Raw genomic sequence first — 17765 nt, 5'->3', positions numbered from 1 at the left:
AGAGGAAAGGTTGTCAGGTTATAAGTATATCTAAGTGCAGTTACACAAAGGAACAGTTTTATTGGTATTAACTGTCATCACAGAATTTGTACCACTTATATACATAGCAAGGTTAGAAATGAACTCAACCTGATCATTTACATTTCTGATATTACGAACTAAGACAACATCATCCGCCAATAACCTAATTAATTACACGGACAACGTTATTTACATATAGAAGAAACAAAAAGAGTTCCAGAATACTTTCTTGAGACACACCTGATGTCACAGGAAAACTGCAGGAATCACAACCGTCAACTGAAACAAACTGCGTTCGGTTACGCATGTAACCAGAAATCCAAGTGACTAAAATGTCAGAAAGGTTTATATTAATCAGATTACTGTGCAATTTCACAGGAATAATTCTGTCAGAGGCTTTGCTAACGTCTACATATATTGCGTCAATTGATCCATTATTACCAATGCGTGCTGCAAATGAATGAACTACCGTGACCAATTGTGTCGTCGCAGAGAAATTTCTTCTGAATCCGTGCTGTAAGCTCGATAGTATAGAGCTTTCCTCAAGAAATTCAACTATACGTTTAGCTATAACATGCTCCAATAAGTTAATGCAAGAAGTTAAAGGTATTGGGCGACAATTTTCTAATAACAAGCGGACACGTTTCTTATAGACGGGTATAGCTTGAGCTGTCTTCCATTTATCAGATAGTCTCGCAGTTAACAATGAACATGGAAACAAACTCTAAGAAATTAAGCAATCGTTTCGGCATAACGACGAAGAAAGATTTTGGGTAAACGGTGAGGACCACAAGTCGATTTTGTTTTTAGGTTTAAGAGCATCGCGACTGCACCGTCGTGTGTAAAGAAGTGAACTTGCGATGCTAAAAATGTCCCATGACGCAGGTTCACGTGTGCTTGCTTGAGAAAGCACACCAGGAAAACAATTACCAATACACTGCGCGATGACCTTCCGATCTGTAACAGAGTTAGCATCAAGCGAAATATGCTTCCCATGCTTCTCGGTGGCGCTGAAGTAACCCCAAAATATTTTTTACTCTTTTTTCATAAAGTTGGGTAATGTTGTTGTGATAAAGAAGTCCTTAGAATCATTTACTGCACGTGTGCGAGTGTTTCTGATACAATTAATTACAATAGGATCGAGAGAAGACTTTTTAGCCCGTTTTAGTTTCCGTTTTAAATGAACAATCTTTCGCGTTATTCAGGGTGCACTTTTGTGCACTTCCTTTGCGTCGTTTGGTACAAACGTATTCAAACAATAACTGCACATAGCGAACCTTTTCCATAGCAAAGATGCATCATCGTGCTTTTCAGCCTGTTCACTCAGGCAATTCTTTATATACACAATCACAGCAACATCATCAGCTCTTTCGTAATCTCCTAAATAGCGTATATTACTAGTTTTATGAGGAGCGGACTTCACTAGAGGAATTGATGTATATACCAGACAGTTGTCCGATAAATCTTCTGCAACAATAATAGTGTGCTGTGTAATTGCTCGGCTTATAAAGGCGAAATCTAATATCGAGCTTGATGAATTTTGCATGTGAGTGGGCGTTTTAACAATTTTAACCAGGTCATGAGTGAGAATAATATAATGTGCAATATTGACATTTCTTTTGAACCTACTTGTTCCTTGTATTCACTCCCAATCAACGCTGGATGAATAAAAATCACCGAGCAAAAAGAAATTCCTTAGTTTGACAGAAGTACATACACTGTCGTAATTAAATTAGCTAATCAGGAGTAGAGTTAGGTGGCCTGTAGCATGCTATCAGTGCGAACCAGAGAACCCAGCGAGATATCTTTATGCATAAACACTCCAGATCGCGAAAGTCGTCGAGTATTACGGCCTCAATGGAAAATTCAACAAGAACTGCTACATCCCCACCACCAGTTTCTTCATAAGAAGAACGAGACTAAGCCGTCACCTATGTCGCTGTGCAGGCAAGTTTCAGTAAGGACTGAAATATGAAGGTCATGCTCAATTAGCTTTAATTCCAGACCGGCTCTTTTTGCTAATGATGCTGCGGGCATTGATATCTAACAATCTCAGGTACTTTTCTTTGCCTTAACATGAGGAAAACGATCAGCCGTTTCACTTTATTAAGCTGAATCCTGGAGTTCTGCGTGCCGAAACCGCGATTTCATTTTGAGGCACGCCCTAGTTGGGGAGCGCAAAATAATTTCGACCACAAGGGGATCATTAGCGGGTCCCCAATGCACGGGCGTTCTTTTCCATTCTGCCCCCATTTAGGGAATCCCAGCCACCTTTGTGACCTCGTGCTCAGCGGCGCGACACCATAGCCGCGAATTAGCCACCGCGGCGGGTCGGCCGTCTCACTGCAGAAGCGTGATGACGTTCTTGTTTGGTTACTCCTCAAGCTTTGTGTTGCGTGCGCATGCGTCAGGGGAGGTTTGGTTTGCTGTTCTCGTCTTTTTTTCTTTCGGCCTGTTTTTTTTTTTTTTGCAGTAGCACTATCATTTTTGTTATCTTATACATGGTGCACAATATTGATATACAGTTGTCATCAGTTCTAGCTTTGATACAGGCACGCGTTGACACCCTGTTCCACGACTTCGCGAGCGCATTCGATAACGCATCACATAACGGGATATTCCTAAAAATCAGGCAGTTAAACATCCATTACGTCATATTCGAGTGCATACGCAACTTTTTAAGCTACCGAGTAAGTCTAAGCAACTTCTAAGCAATTAACGGAGGCTCCCGCTGCAGTCTTTGACTTTGGGGCCATCGTCTGTGCATAATCTCAAGCCCATACACTGCATTTACAGAATAATAAACTGAATCCGAATATGAACCGCAAACCATTCGTCTGCGCCCATGTGGCTACTGTTATTCCCATTCTTCCGCTGGCACTTCTGCATTATACTTGCGAATACGTTAGCTCTGACTTCGTGAGCTCCTTCGTTAGCACCTGAAAATATGCTTAGGAATCAGTCTGTCCGCTGAAATCTCTCGGCTCACACACACAGGCAACAGCATGACAAATGAAGCCAATCGCGTTCTCAGTTATGCCTTCGCATAATTGGAGTTTCTGTAAATCCCTAAAGAGAGCATTATAGAGTAAATGTAGCTGTAATGTTCTCCATACATCAAATTTAATCTTACTGCTCCCTCGTGTACGCATGTGCTCCTTGGGATAATTATCAATCTAACCACAGTAACATGTTTGAGACCCGCGCTTAGCCATGCAGTACTATTCATTTTCTCTATCCACACACGTCTAGCTCGTTGGTACTCACATCGCAAGCCAATCTTCCCCGCCTTGCATCAAGTCGCCGCCCGTCTCTTTCACAAATCCTCTCACGTATCACCTGCACGAGTGCCACTGTGCCAGCCTCGACCGCCACTCAAGCCGCACCATACGTAGACGCGTATACCCACGCCCAAACAGTATACGGCTTCTCGTATACAGTTCGACATGCTTCCTCGTATTTCATCGACACGTCATTGTCGTAATAACTTTGCTGCCAATGCCGTGATTTAATTAAACGCCGCCCGCTTGAAGCGCGTGACTGAAGAGATAATCTGCGAAAGGCAACCTCGTGTGGCACCCCTCCCTTTCGGGAGTAAACGTGCGCCTTTGCTTGCCTGCAGCACGGCTCTGGAGAAGAGCGAGACGCCACCGAGCGGGGAGAGGATGTGGAGGCCGGCGCTGATGGCGCCCGCGTCGACGCCCCAGAGGACGAGGTTGCGCGGGTCCCCACCGAAGGCGGCCGCATTTCGCTTGAGCCACTGCAGGGCCAGGTGCTGGTCCCAGAGACCTTGGTTGCCGGGGAAGCTGGACACGTTGCCGAACAGGAAGCCGAACACCCCCAGTCTGCGATTACAACGGGAACGCCATACAGTCGTCGAACCATGCAAAGGTAGAAGGAAGCGCGACCCGCCGTCGCTGCTTGCTTGGTGGCTGTGGTGTTGGGCTGCTAAGCACGAGGTCGCGGGATCGAATCCCGGCCATGGTGGCCACATTTCGATGGGGGAGAAATGCGGAAACACCCGCGGTATTTAGTTTTAAGTGCACGTTAAAGAACCCCAGGTAATCCAAATTATTCCGGAGTCCCCCACTACGACGTGCCTCATAACCAGATCGTGGTTCTGGCACGTAAAACCCCATAATTTCAAGGAAGCATGGAAAGACCGTGTGCTCGTTAGAAAGCACTTCGGTTGCTATGAATTTGCTATGGAGACGCAAGAACGCGGAGAACCAAGGGATCTCCCTTGGTTCTCCTTTTCTTATCACACGTTGCATAGTCTCTACATTGGCAGCCTATTGAAGTAGCACACGAATGACCAGTTTACCGCTCCCAAGACCACGTACGACAACACAACCTGCGGTTGATAGCACATTTTAATTCCGCCGCCACGCCCGCGAGTGGATCTGGCCAGCACTGCCAGGTTGTTTCACAAATGACCAAGAAAGGGCAGCCGCCGTCGTACGCCTTGCACGCGTCATGAGGATGTTGTGGCTCTCACCGGTAGCATGTGTTTTCTCCCTTGCTTTCTATAGTTACACGTTGCAATTAAAATTAAAATAAATTTTTTCTTGCGCTATACCTCGCATCGCTGCCTGTTGGCTTCATATACTTGTTACAGCATGTTTCTGTGAACTACTGAAAATTAAGATACTCGATCAGTATAATAAGCGCCGAATCAAAACTGATCCCACATTCACAAGTAATCTGTCTCTCCTTCTTTAAAATGCTCCAGCACCTCCTTAATTATCACAGCGCGGTTCCTGCTGAGTGCGGCGCACAATGCCAGATTTAAAATCACTCGTTCTCGGCACGATAGCGGCCGTGGCAGCAAATGCTCTCTCCCGAACGTGCTCTGCCTTCAAGCAGGCGTCGCGCGGCCGTTCGGCTAGAGGAGCGCGAAAGGGGCGAGACGCCAGCGTGCCCGCCGCATCACCGAACCTGTAGTTGGGCACAGCGACGACGCAGTCGCAGCGCGTGGCCATCCCGGCTCCGTCGTACTGCCGCAGCCTGTTGGAGCCGTGCGTGAAGTGTCCGCCGTGCAAGAGCACCACCACTGGCCTCAGCTTGGCCGGGCTCAGTCCCGGAGTCCATATGTTGACGTGTAGGCAGTCCTCGGTCCAGTCTGGTCCCAGCTTGCCTTGCGGACGCTCTGCGGCGCGCAGCCATTGGGGTGGACAGGGTGGCGCCTGCGAACAGAAAACAAATTTGCATTGCAGGCTGTGGACAAACCGCAGCGGTTGCTCAACATTACAACGGCTGTGTTGGGTGAAATCCTAACCGCACGTACGATCGGTCGGTGTGTCGGTGTGAGAGATACTATGTTTCGCCTTGAGTATTACTTGACATCATCAAACCAGCGTTCTCATTATTTCTTGTTCTAATTGTATTTCTCTATAGTGATTGTACATGCATTGGTGTTTGCATTACAGATTGCTATGCTATATATTTTATTCATGCATTGTCACTGCTCTGTGTATTCGAATCTGTGCCACTTCATGCGGTATATTTCAACAGAAATATTATGCACTGGAATGCTGTGGTTAATTATTAAGCCGAACGCATTAGATGGCTCATGGGTCGAAAATTCGACCGTTCGGCGTTATGCCACCAATATTCAATGGCATCAAAAGGGGCATCCGATCCTCAACCTTTGGTGGTCGAAGGTCGTACTACGCTTCAGCCTCTGTAGAGTATGCTAAAGTGACTGTCACTTTTTCTTCTGCCATTTCTTTGTTATATTTCATGTTTGTTTATGTATGTCTTGATCACACTGATGCTGCAAGCCAAAAAAAAAAATGCCTCTTTCGTTCAGGGAGGAGGAGGAGAGTGTCAGTCAAGTATGCCCTAGCTCTTTCTTTGTACCGCCCCCATCGACAGCGATGGTAAATAAAGTTATTATTATTATTATTATTATTATTATTATTATTATTATTATTATTATTATTATTATTATTATTATTATTATTATTATTATTATTATTATTATTATTATTATTATTATTGATATAGTGGTCGCCATAGTAGGCGTAATCTGTGCACATCTCAGGGTGCATTGCAAGCAAGATATGCTTTGGTCATCGACGGTGATTCGACACGCAATCGCTGTCAGCATCAGGAGATGTGACACGTGCGGGAAGTATTGTCTGGCGTATTCTTCTAATCACGGACAAGGTCTACCGGTTTAGACTGCAAGCGTTCCCGTCTTAAAGCATCCAGCCACGGTAGCAGCTTGACCGTCCTGCTTGACGCTTTCATAGTTTGTAATATTTTCAAGATTAAGAGAAAGGGCTGTGCTTTACCAAAGACCTTAGCATATTCCTGAATGAAGCGTCGTTCTACAATGTAGAGCCAAGATTAGCATGCAGGTCCTAAAGAAAGATGACCACTTGTGTCGCACAATAAAAGTCCTTAAAGCTGGTAATTATTTTAATTAATACCACTTTATGAACGTAAACATTCTCATATGAAGGATTAAATTCCGACAGGAGAAAATAGGAGCGCTGATATTGTAGATTGAATCATAATAAGTGGCAATAATCAGGAATGAGTGGATTGTTTTGTAAAGACTGAATCATTCTTTAGATTAAATTCTGAATTTTTACGTGTCATAACCACTATATGATTGTCGGGCACGCCATAGGGGGGGGACTCAGGATTATTTTGACCAGCTGGGGTTCTTTAATGTGCGCTTAAATCTAAGGCCCCAACAATGAACCGTTCCTTTCCGTCGAGCGCTTCCCAACCTTACGTGAGGCCTCCTTACAGCGAAGGACCGATGGAGGAAGCAAGCGTACTCTGATAGCTCCCTTCACCCATCCTCACGTAAGGAGCAGTTGCCGCATGCCTGGGTTCGAGACGATCTCTTAAAATCTTTACGCGAACACCATTATTCTATGAAAAAATGTTGTATTGTCGCACAATTTTTAAATTGATGAGATAATATAGAGAAGCGTGGACGCTTTCTTCTAGTTTTGTTTACTACAGTTAAAAAAAGTAGCGCATTACAGTGCAAAACTTGATGTACTCCATCAACGCTGGCACGCCGGCGTCGTGCAACGCCTAGCAACGCTTAGCAACGCTTTCATGCCGCACGCGTGACTGAAAGGAACATGCCTGGCAAGACGTACCGTGCTCGCGCATCTCCGCAGGTGGGTGACAACGCAAATGCGCAAGCAAACGTCACGTGGTTAAGCAGTGAGGTGAAGCGCTCGTTCAGGGCCAGGAGCGGCGTAAGGACGCATGAAGGTAGCTTTGGAGCTACCTTATGCTGAGGAAGCACCAAGGAAGCCTTCACCGAGGGCCCCTCAGTAAGGAAGCTTTCAGAGTGACATAAGGTAGCCTCACCGCAATGAAGGCTTCCTTACTGAGGTAAGGAAGATTTCATTGTTTGGCCCTGAGTCTAACTGATCGCACACGCATTCACTGTAGCTTAAAGGAGGCATCGTATAAGCGCTTTCCAAGCATAGAGCAAGGCCATTTCCAAGGTCGCCTATATTACGCGCGGCTCAGGACCAAATTGTTCTGGTGGCCCGTATCGCGACTCTGAGGATTTGTGATTTGAGCGAAAGTACCTGCCAATGCAGCCTCGTCACACGCGACATCTCAGCCTTGGGTGGCGTATCAGTATCAGTTCCGTCTCGTTGGCAAAGACTTCTCCGATGTCTGAGGCAGGCAGACGCGACCGTAAGCTGTTTGGTGTACCTCCGTTCATACGCAACTAGTGAATTGCCGGTAAGCGCAGAAAGTCTTCTTTCTCTCATTTTCTTTTCTTTTTCCACACTACCTTTAAGTGTTGTTCAAATTCACCAAAAATATATCATGTATCTAGCGACGTTCATGGCTGCATACGTGCGGGAGACTCCGAAACCACGATGTTAGATTACAACGAAGGCGCTAAATAAAACAACGGACGAAGGAAGGAGACACGAGACAACCACATGGTTGTCTCGTGTATCCTTCCTTCGACCGTTGTTTTATTTGGCGCCTTATTTGTAATTATGCATAACCAACTCGCCCACCAGCACGTGCTCAATGCACGATGTTAGAACCATTGAGAAATACTGTGTTGTGCCACCTCTTGCGATCAGCAAAACACGTATACCACAGATAATTCAAGCATGTTTTCTACCACGAAGGATCCTTTGGGCTGCAAATCTCAGACATAAGGTGGTCTGACAGCCCGCAGGGTTATCTGACTGAGCCAGCTTGGATGTTCGGTTGCCACAGTCAAAAGTTTGAATCCTCGCTTTTTTTTTTTGGAAGGGGGAAAACTTGAGTTCACCTCCAGTACACTACATCTCCAGGCTTTGAGTGGCGGCTGACAACGGCAGAAATGCGAAGAGCAAGTGGGGCTATACTAATCCAGGTACAACCAAATTAGGAAGACCCACTAAGCTTCAACAAGACACTCTCTCACCAGAACAGGAATTGGCCTCCCTGGTGCAGTGTTCGGCCACTCTCTCGCAAATTACTCATTCGATCAAAAAATGGCCCTCAGTCCCTTGCAGCTGCGTAGCACCTGACTAAGGCGGTGGTCAGACCTGTAACGCAGCAGAGGGTGCTAGGAGTCTCTGGTTCCGGAGAGGCCGTCAATGGAAACTGACCCTCTCAAGCCGAACTCTGTCGAGTGAGGCTAGCTTAGCAGGACTTTTTGAAGAACTGTCAGACGTTGTTTGGGATATTATCGGCTTTAGTGAGATTAGAAGAACTGGTGAGGCTTATACATTGCTAAATAACGGCCATGTCCTCTGCAATAGAGGTATCCCTGTTAAGAAGCAAAACGGGGTAGGATTCCTAATCCATAACGACATAGCGGGCAACATTGACGAATTCTGCAGCATTAACGAGAGGGTGGCAGTAGGCGTAACCAACCTAATAAGAGGTATAGATTAAAGGTATTACAAGCCTACATTCCAACATCCAGTGAGGACTATGAGGAAGTTAATCACTTTTATGAAGATGTTGAATTAGCGATGAGAAAAGTGCAAACTCGGTATATAGTAGTAATGGGTGACTTCAATGCAAAAGTGGGGAAAAACAGGCGAGTGAACAGGCAATTGGCAACTGTGGCATCGATTCTAGAATCGTTAGAGGAAAGATGTTTGTAGTATTCGCGTAACGGAATAAGCTGCGAGTCATGAACACCCTCTTGACGAAGCGTTGGAACAAAAAGTAGACTTGGAAAAGCCTTAATGGTGAAACAAGAAATGAAACTGACTCCATATTTCTGCCGATCCCAGCATAGTGCAGGATGTAGAAGTGTTAGGTAGGGTAAAGTGCAGTGATCATAGGTTAGCGGGGGCTAGGATTCACGTCAATTTGAAGAGAGAAAGAGTAAAATTGGTCAAGAAGAAACAGGCCAACCTAGACACAGTAAGGGTCAAAGCAGACCAATTCAGGTTGGCACTTCCAAACAAATATGCAGCCTTAGAACAGAGATGAAGGTGACATAGAGGTAAATAAGGAAGCCGTAACTACGGTGGCTTCAGAGGCAGAAACTGAAACGGGAGGTAAGGCACCAAGGCAACCAGTAGGCAAGCTCTCCCAAGTAACAAATGACCTAATAAAGGAACGACAAAAAATGAAAGTGTCCAACTCAAGAGATCAGATAGATTTCGCGGAACTGTAAAAACTGATCAATAAGGAGAAAATAAGGGATATTCAAAATTATAGCGTGAGAAAGGCTAAGGAAGCAGTAAAAAATGGACGCAGCCTGAAATTAGTCAAAAGGAAACTTGGCATTGGATAAACCAAGATGTATGCACTGAAAGATAACAAGGGTAATATCATCAGCAATCTCGAAGGTATAGTAAAAGCGGTGGACGAATTCTACGCTCACCACTACAGTAGCCAGAGGAGCCACTATACCTTCATTCGAAGAGTAAATCAACAGGTTGCAGAGACTCCTTCTATAACTTGCTATGAGGTAGGAAGGGCCTTGCAATACATGAAACTGGGAATAGTGACCGGAGATGATGCAATAACAGCCTATTTAATCAAAGATCGTGGAGACATAATGCTTGAGAGACTGGCGGCCCTTTGTATGAACTATTTATCGACTTCAAGAGTCGCAGAGAAATAGAAGACTGCCAATATTGTACTAATCCACAAAAGGGAGACGTTAAAGAATTGAAAAATTATGGGGCCATTGGCTTACTTCCACTGTAATATAAACTATTATCCAAGATAATCTCCAATAGAATAAGGTCAACACTGGACTTCAGTCAACGAACGGAGCAGGCAGGTTTCAGGAATTGATACTCTAAAATGAATAACATCTACGTCATCAATCAGGTAATCGAGAAATCCGCAGAGTACAATCAGCCTCTCTATATGTCTTTCATAGACTAGGAAGAGTCATTTGATTCAGTAGAGATACCAGCAGTCATAGATGCATTACATAATCAAGGAGTACAGGACGCTTACGTAAATATCTTGGAAAGTGTCTAGAGAGATTCCACAGCTACCGTAATTCTCCACAAGAAAAGTAGGACGATACCTGTAAAGAAAGGGGTAAGACAAGGAGACACAATCCTTCCAATGCTATTTACTACGTGCTTGGAAGTATTCAAGCTATTAAACTGGGAAGGATTAGGAGTAAGAATCGACGGCGAAGATCTCAGCAACCTTCGGTTTACAGATGATGGTGTCCTGTTCAGCAACACTGGGGACGAGTTACAACAAATGCCTGAGGACCGTAACAAAGATAGTATAAGAGTGGGGCTGAAAATCAATATGCAGAAGACACAGATAATTATCAATAGCCGGGCAAGGGAACAAGAGCTGAGGATCTTCAGTCAGCCTCTAGAGTCTGTGAAGGAATACGTTTATCTAGGTCAATTACCCACAGCGGAGCCTGATCATGAGAAGGAAATGTACAAAAGAATAAAGATGGTATGGAGTGCATTCGGCAGACATTGTCAGATGCTGACTGGAAGCTTAGCATTATCATTAAAAAGAAAGATGTACAATCAATGCATTCTACTGGTGCTGACATATGGATAAGAAACTTGGAGACTTACAAAGAAGCTCGAGAATAAGTTAAGGACCGCGCAAAGTGTGATGAAACGAAGAATGCTAGACATAACGTTAAGGACAAGAAGAGAGCGGTGTGGAACAGAAAGCAAACAGGGATAGCCGATATTCTAATTGACATTAAGAAACAAAAATGGCGCTGGGCAGGTCATATAATGCGTAGGTTAGATAACCGGTGGAGCATTAGGGCCACGGAATGGGTACCAATAGAAGGGAAGCGCTGGAATACTTTGCTGCAAGAGGTACTTCTATGTGTTCAGCAGAAGCGGAGCTATTGGTAATGGTAATCAACGATCGCCTCTTGTGCCCCTTACCGGTGCTCTGGTTCCTTCTTCAATGGTTTGCACTGCGGAGGTTGCTGGCAAGGGGGCTTGCCCACAACGCTCCGCTTACTGAACGTCACCTTAGCGCGCAGTTCAAATTTGGTTTTGGATGTTGACGGAGACGGCCACTACTTCCGATGCTGGCGCTTGCTACGCTCCTAACTCTGAGGCTATTCCTCGACTTACGGCTGAGTTCATGGTGCCCCATCCCTTTACTGTGCTACAGTGTACTAGATAGCTACGCGTGGCTATTCTCGCGGCGATTGACACTAGTAGCACATTTCCTTTCGCACTTATATCTACGGCATTTACACATTTTCCGAGGGTAGAAAGAAACGTCGCCTTTACGTTCGCTCGCAACGAGCTTCGACAATGATTGCGACACACCTAGAAGGTGTGCAGGTCGGGAAGCAGGCGACCTGTTCTAGTCGGATGTTGGTCCTATTAAGAACGACCAGCTGCAGTACAAGTTTTGCCGACCAGTTGCGACTGCGGAGGCAACATTTCGGGAGCGTCGCCGCCAACCTCTAGCCACGGCGTGACTAAGTCGACTTTGTGTCGATAACAATACGCGCATCCTCCACTCTGCGTCGCTTCAGCTAGGATGCGTTGTGACTGAAGGAGTTCCACGAAGCAGGCTTTGTGCGCAACACGACAACGCGGACCTGATCTCCTACGGGCGGGGCAGTTGCCGCGGGAACGCCGACAGAGGCTCCTTCCCACGCACCGACCAAGAAGCAAGACAACGCGCTACCCGGAACGGCTCCGAGTTCTACGAAATTCGTGTGGTTTCGGTTTCGGACCGTGAACACGTGTGTGTGTGCATGTGTGTGTGTAAACCGTCCTACGGAGAGGCAGCTAGTTTGCGATGACTAAACGAACGTTCGCGTCACCTTGTATCGCGGTAGGACCGAGTGTTTAAAAACTGCTGTTGTGCGGATGCTCGGCACACTTTTCTTAAGCAGTCATGTTGGACTGAGACTCTCTCAGTCATGTTAGACTGATGTACTTTCTCAAACAGTCATGTTAGACTGATATAAATACTGTAAATAAACCCATATTCCTCGTTCTCGATGAGAAGCAGTCCTTCCCTTCATCAACGGCCTCAGCGTGGATAAGTTGGACGACGGCATGGGCCAGCTACCTTCGAATTCATGCCGGACTCTAATCTTGACAACGGATAACGAGCGATGGGACTGAGCCCTCAATCATAACGGCGCTCAGGCAGGCTCGCGACGCGTCTGGAGCCACGTCATCCAGTTTGGCTCATGCAGTGGCCAAAGTTTAGTTCCTACAAGGGTGGTCGCCGCCGAGCGTGAGCAGACATAGTCGACTTCCTCCGTAAGTTCATATTTCTTAAACCGAAATTAAAAATGCAATAGTGCGCAGAGCCTCTCTAGTAAACTGCGCCACTAAATATACACAGTAACAGCGGAAAGGAGCGCACTGATCCAAACATTTTTTAAAATTGATTTCAGCTATGGGCCAATGGCAGGACTCTATGGAAATTCACCCGTTGACGTCATGGGGCAGCCGCCCACAGAGTTTCATACAATAATTGTCGACAACTCTATTCAAGCGCCAGCAGCCCCGAAACGGTTGAGGAGAAGGCCTTTGTTGAGAAACAAGAGTGTTTGAGAAAAAGGTGACCTCGCGCTCCGTTTGTAAGCTCTACGTTCCGCGCACGAGCGCATAATTTTGATGAGATACTCACAGCAGCGTATGCTATCTGCAGAATGTGTTTTTCAACCAAGCCGGAGAAATGGTTCAGGGTCCCTATAAGGAGGACGCCGCGCTCTGAAAACCGTGTCCCAGAATCTCTGCCATCAACGCCTGCACATAAGAAGGCTAAACTCTCGCGAAGTCGTCTGCATAATACAGAAGAAAATATTTCAAATATTATGAGCCAAGTCCAAGTCATAACGTCTCCCGGCCATAATTCCACCGGAAAATCCTCACTTTCCCAAATCCGCGCTTTCTGATTTGTGGGTCTGGAAAATTTTGGCACTTTAATTGCGTTTAGCAATCTTTTCGAACTAGCCGCGACTTCTTGCGATGGTGTAAGCGTTTTCACGGGCCGATTCTGAAGGTATAGCGCCGTCTAACACAGCAGTAGAAACTGCACAGTGACTGGTGCGGATGGAAACGCGCGGTAGACCGCGTGCTGACATTCTTCGCTCGCGACACCCATAGCGTTTCGAGACGCTGCGCCTCTTCTCGCAGCTACCAGAGGCGGTCGCAGACGATGCGCAGGGTACCGAACTGGTCCTGCAGAGTTGGTGGCGTTCTTATACGTACCGGTTGGCTCTCGCATACGGGCAAGGAAGGCACTGTGGTAAGGGGAGGGCCACTCATAACACATACTGCCAAGACAGCGCCGGAAACAACCACCTCCCGCAACATGCAAAGGCATTCTCGGATGGGGCTCGCTTTGATGAGCTCTCGCACCTTATACGTGGCCCTGAGTTCCCCGGTCCACGGTCGCACGGGCGTGGGCCTCTGGAATCGGGCGGCTCCGAGAGGGGGCTCGGCGTAGGGCACGCCGTAGAAGGCCAGCGCGCTGCCGTTGCTGCCGTCGTCCACCCACAGCCCGCGCAAGCTGCCGCTGCTGGTCACCACCGAGTGGCTCAGCTCCAGCGACCGCAGCTGGCGCGCGTGCTCCGAGCCGCCCCTGCGGCCCAGCCAGAGGATCCAGAGGGCCAGCGCCGCCGCCGTCGCGCAGCAGGCCGCCGCGCCTGCGTGGCGCGCGCGTCTCTCTCGTTAAGCGCAGCAAAGAGGGCGACACCACCGGCTGCAACCTTTTAGCCTCGATCTGAACGGCGTGCACATTTTTCTCGCTACATCATTTATTAATATATTTGCGAGGCCTACTAGGCGTTTTCCACGCATTCCATGGCAGAAGATTGCCTTGTTGTGTATAGTGTACGCATTTTTAAGTTGCATACGTATGATATGATTTCGAACATTAGGAAATGTGTACTTTAATAAATAAATAAATAAATAAATAAATAAATAACTAAATAAATAAATAAATAAATACTTATAAAACATGCTTATTTATTATTTATTTATTATTTATTTAATAATACTGTCAGCCCATGAAGGGCCTTTACAGGAGTGGAAAATACAAACACATACAAGGATACAGTATGACAACAAAAGCAAGTAAATGAACAGCAGCAGACATTTCAGCAGGGACGCGAATCGGTTTGGATTTTATGCACCTTACAAACTTCCCCCCAAAATAAGAAACGAAATGAACAGATACACCTTTGACAAAGTTACATATTAGTTAGCGGCGAAAAGAATAACATGTACACATTGCAAAAACTCCTCAGTGCATGAGTATGCACTCCTCAGTGCATACTCGTGCCATTGGGTCTACAATTATATCGATAAACATTCCTGCTGGTGGTCCGGTAAATATGACCAAAGGGGCAGACCACTCCACGATCATTGCGCGCCGGTTTCAATAGCACGTCTCCGTTTCCTTCGTGAGCAAACATAATGCAAGGCTTACGTGTTGGAGAGGACTTAAAGCTTGCTGTGAATATTTAACTGGAATATGTATAAATATGCATTTTTATTTGCCCACACGTGGCTGTTCCAAGGCGAGTGGCGTCTACTACAGCGTTGGCCATGCGAATCGCGGACGCCGTACCAGACGCCGTGGTTGTCTCTGTGCGGTGCGGCGGGTGAGGAGACACCCTAGCAGCCGCCGGAGAAGAACGCCCCTCCTCCCTCGCCTGCCCGCCCGGCATCGCGCGCCACCTGAGAGCATCTGGGCGGCGTTCCTCGCTCGCGAGACTGAACCGCGTTCGCCGGCTCACCCTCCCACGCTTTCACTCATACGGAACCTCGCGGCGACGGCAGAAATGCATCTGCCACATAATTGCTATCGCAATAAAAGTGCATTCTTTCTTAAATCCCACAGAACGCATTTATTCTCATTGAAATGCTTTCTCGCAAATAAAGCTTTCGTATAAATTTAACACGCACAACTTTGACCTTTACAAATTTGTTTTAACGTTACGCATAGTAACCTGTTTTGTGTAATTGTAAATAGCGGCGCATGTCCTCCCGATTCAGTTTTGTTTTTCGGGTCGAAAGCGCCTTACGTAAGTAAGAATGAGTAACATGCTAGCAAGCCGGTAAAGTGAAAGGCAGAAATTGCATGTCAGTGGCCCTGCTCAATATGCATTGCCTATTTCAAGTACGCTTGCTGTACACGGTCGTCCTTAGGCCATTACGTTTTGTATTTTCTCTGATACTCTGCAAGTGATCCGCGCCTTTCGCACTCTGTACAAACAAATCACCGCTGCGCGAGACACAAGGCGTGAACTACGGAAACGCACTCACATCCATACTCGAGTACTTGTACAAGCATCCTTTCCTTTGGCTCTTCTTCGAACTCTTCCGTTTCCATCGAGCATGACAAGCTGGAATCGTGTTCTTCGGCTCCAATCTCGTATGCAGAATTTGGCGGACGTGGGCTGGACACGGTCGAATTAGAACGCGAACACATGGCTGTTGACTACTGCATACTACTGATGCTGTTGCTGCTGGTGATGATGATGACGTCAAACCTTGGCGTGTGCCCGCTAAGGGTGATAGGAGGGGAATCGAGTAGCGCAGGCAAAAGCACGTTAACCGAATGAACTTTTAATACTCAGCGAAATCAACGAAGAGCAGCAAATAAGCAGTGACACAGAAATTATATCTTCCTCCTCTTCCATCAGACTGCTCCCACTCCTGCTGCTACAAATACGGGCTAATTGGTTGAACATCCACACTCACAGTCATGGATGGAAACAACTTTATTCTGAATCCGGCAAATTTGACGACCCGGGCTCAGGTCTCCCATGAGGGGACTTCGAGGCCTTGCCTCGTCGCCGCCTCTCGGGCTTGCTGGACAGCCCACTCTTGTGTCTTGAGGTTGGAGCTACGCAGAGCGGCGGCCCACTTCGACGCAAGAGCCTCCGGAGCTACTGTCATTGTAGATGATGTAACCCGACACTCCCACAACATGTGTGGCAGCGTCGCTCTAGTTGCCTGACATAATTTGCAAAGAGCAGTCGGGTATTGCGCGGGGAAAATGTGCTGCAATCGCACCGGACTGGGGAAGGTTTGTGTTTGCAATTGTCGCCAGATGACTGCCTGGCGACGTTTCAGCATGGGGTGAGGTGGGGGCAGCAACCGCCTGCCTAGCTGGTAGTGCTTGGTGATGTCATTGTACCTGACCAGGCGTTCTCGCGTGTTTTGAGCCAGCAGTTCTGAACTCGAAGAGGCGGTCTCCGATTCTGCGCGGCGGGTCAGTTCTCGCGCAGAGCGGTGTGCTACCTCGTTCAAGTTAATGAGGCCCTCATCGGTGGGGGTGGCGACGTGCGCTGGAAACCATATGATGGCGGTGTTATCTAAGTGCTGTCGACCAGCTTTCCTTAGAATCTGGAGAGCTTCGGAGGAAATGCGCCCCCGCGCGTAGTTGCGAACTGCGGATTGCGAGTCGCTAAAAACTACCTCGCAGAGGGGGTCGGTAAGCGCAAGCGCAATTGCTACCTCTTCTGCTGTTTCGGGGTATTCTGTTGCGACACTACACGCGTGCGTAAGCCGGGAGCTAACGTCTACGACTACCGCCGTGAACCGGTGTTCTCGTGTGTATTCTGCGGCGTCTACAAAGCGCGTAGTCCTCTTTCCACCCAAGGAGCGCAGCAGTGCCTTGGCACGGGCCTGGCGTCGGCCCCGATTAAATTCGGGGTGCATGTTTCGAGGTATAGGGGCGACAGTCATCGCCCGTGTCCCATAGTCGCGCTTACACACACACACACAAACACACACACACACACACACACACACACACACACACACACACACACACGCACGCACGCACGCACGCACACACGCACACACACACACACACACACGCAAACACACACACGCACGCACGCACACATACACTCACACACACGCACACACAGACGCGCGCGCGCGCACACACACACACACACACACACACACTTCCTCAAAGACTTTCCCACCGAGTGACGTTATGGCATGAGCTGTTTGAGGCCAGAAAATCAGGAAATGTGAGGCCGCTGCTGTGTCGCCTTCTCTGAAACAGCCTAAACCAATTCGTTCGGCTTGCTCCTCATGCTCTAGCAACCAACGGTACAGCAAGGTTGTCGCCGTTGATTTCTGCCCGCAGTTCTTTAGGTTGAGCAACAAATACATCAGAAACCAGAAAACGCCGGCAGAAACTATCTCGGACTAATGAATACATTGTTGCGCCAAAAAGGAAAATAAAGAATTCGGAGGGATAGTACGTAACGACTCTACGCGTAACAAAGTACGTAACGAAGTCGTTGCGTACCCTCCTTACCAAGTCCTTAT

The 17765-nt window shown here is 47.3% G+C and overlaps 1 protein-coding gene across 4 annotated transcripts in view; it reads right to left on the bottom strand.

Annotated features, from left to right (window-relative positions):
• Positions 1–15952, bottom strand: part of LOC135919824 (para-nitrobenzyl esterase-like) — a 79002-nt gene extending 63050 nt beyond the window's left edge. For all 4 annotated transcript variants that reach the window (XM_070537854.1, XM_070537857.1, XM_070537855.1 and 1 more), the window contains exons 1-4: positions 15738–15952; positions 13827–14113; positions 4960–5207; positions 3638–3866 (exon numbers count right to left, since the gene is read on the bottom strand). In XM_070537854.1, the coding sequence (XP_070393955.1) occupies positions 3638–3866; positions 4960–5207; positions 13827–14113; positions 15738–15903 (930 nt within the window). In that variant the 5' untranslated portion in view covers positions 15904–15952. The remainder of the gene's footprint in view (positions 1–3637; positions 3867–4959; positions 5208–13826; positions 14114–15737) is intronic.
• Positions 15953–17765: the final 1813 nt, after the last annotated feature.

This window comes from Dermacentor albipictus, chromosome 4, assembly GCF_038994185.2.
Source record: "Dermacentor albipictus isolate Rhodes 1998 colony chromosome 4, USDA_Dalb.pri_finalv2, whole genome shotgun sequence".
In the NCBI taxonomy this organism is placed as follows: domain Eukaryota; kingdom Metazoa; phylum Arthropoda; class Arachnida; order Ixodida; family Ixodidae; genus Dermacentor; species Dermacentor albipictus.
This window is presented reverse-complemented; position numbering and strand designations above follow the sequence as displayed.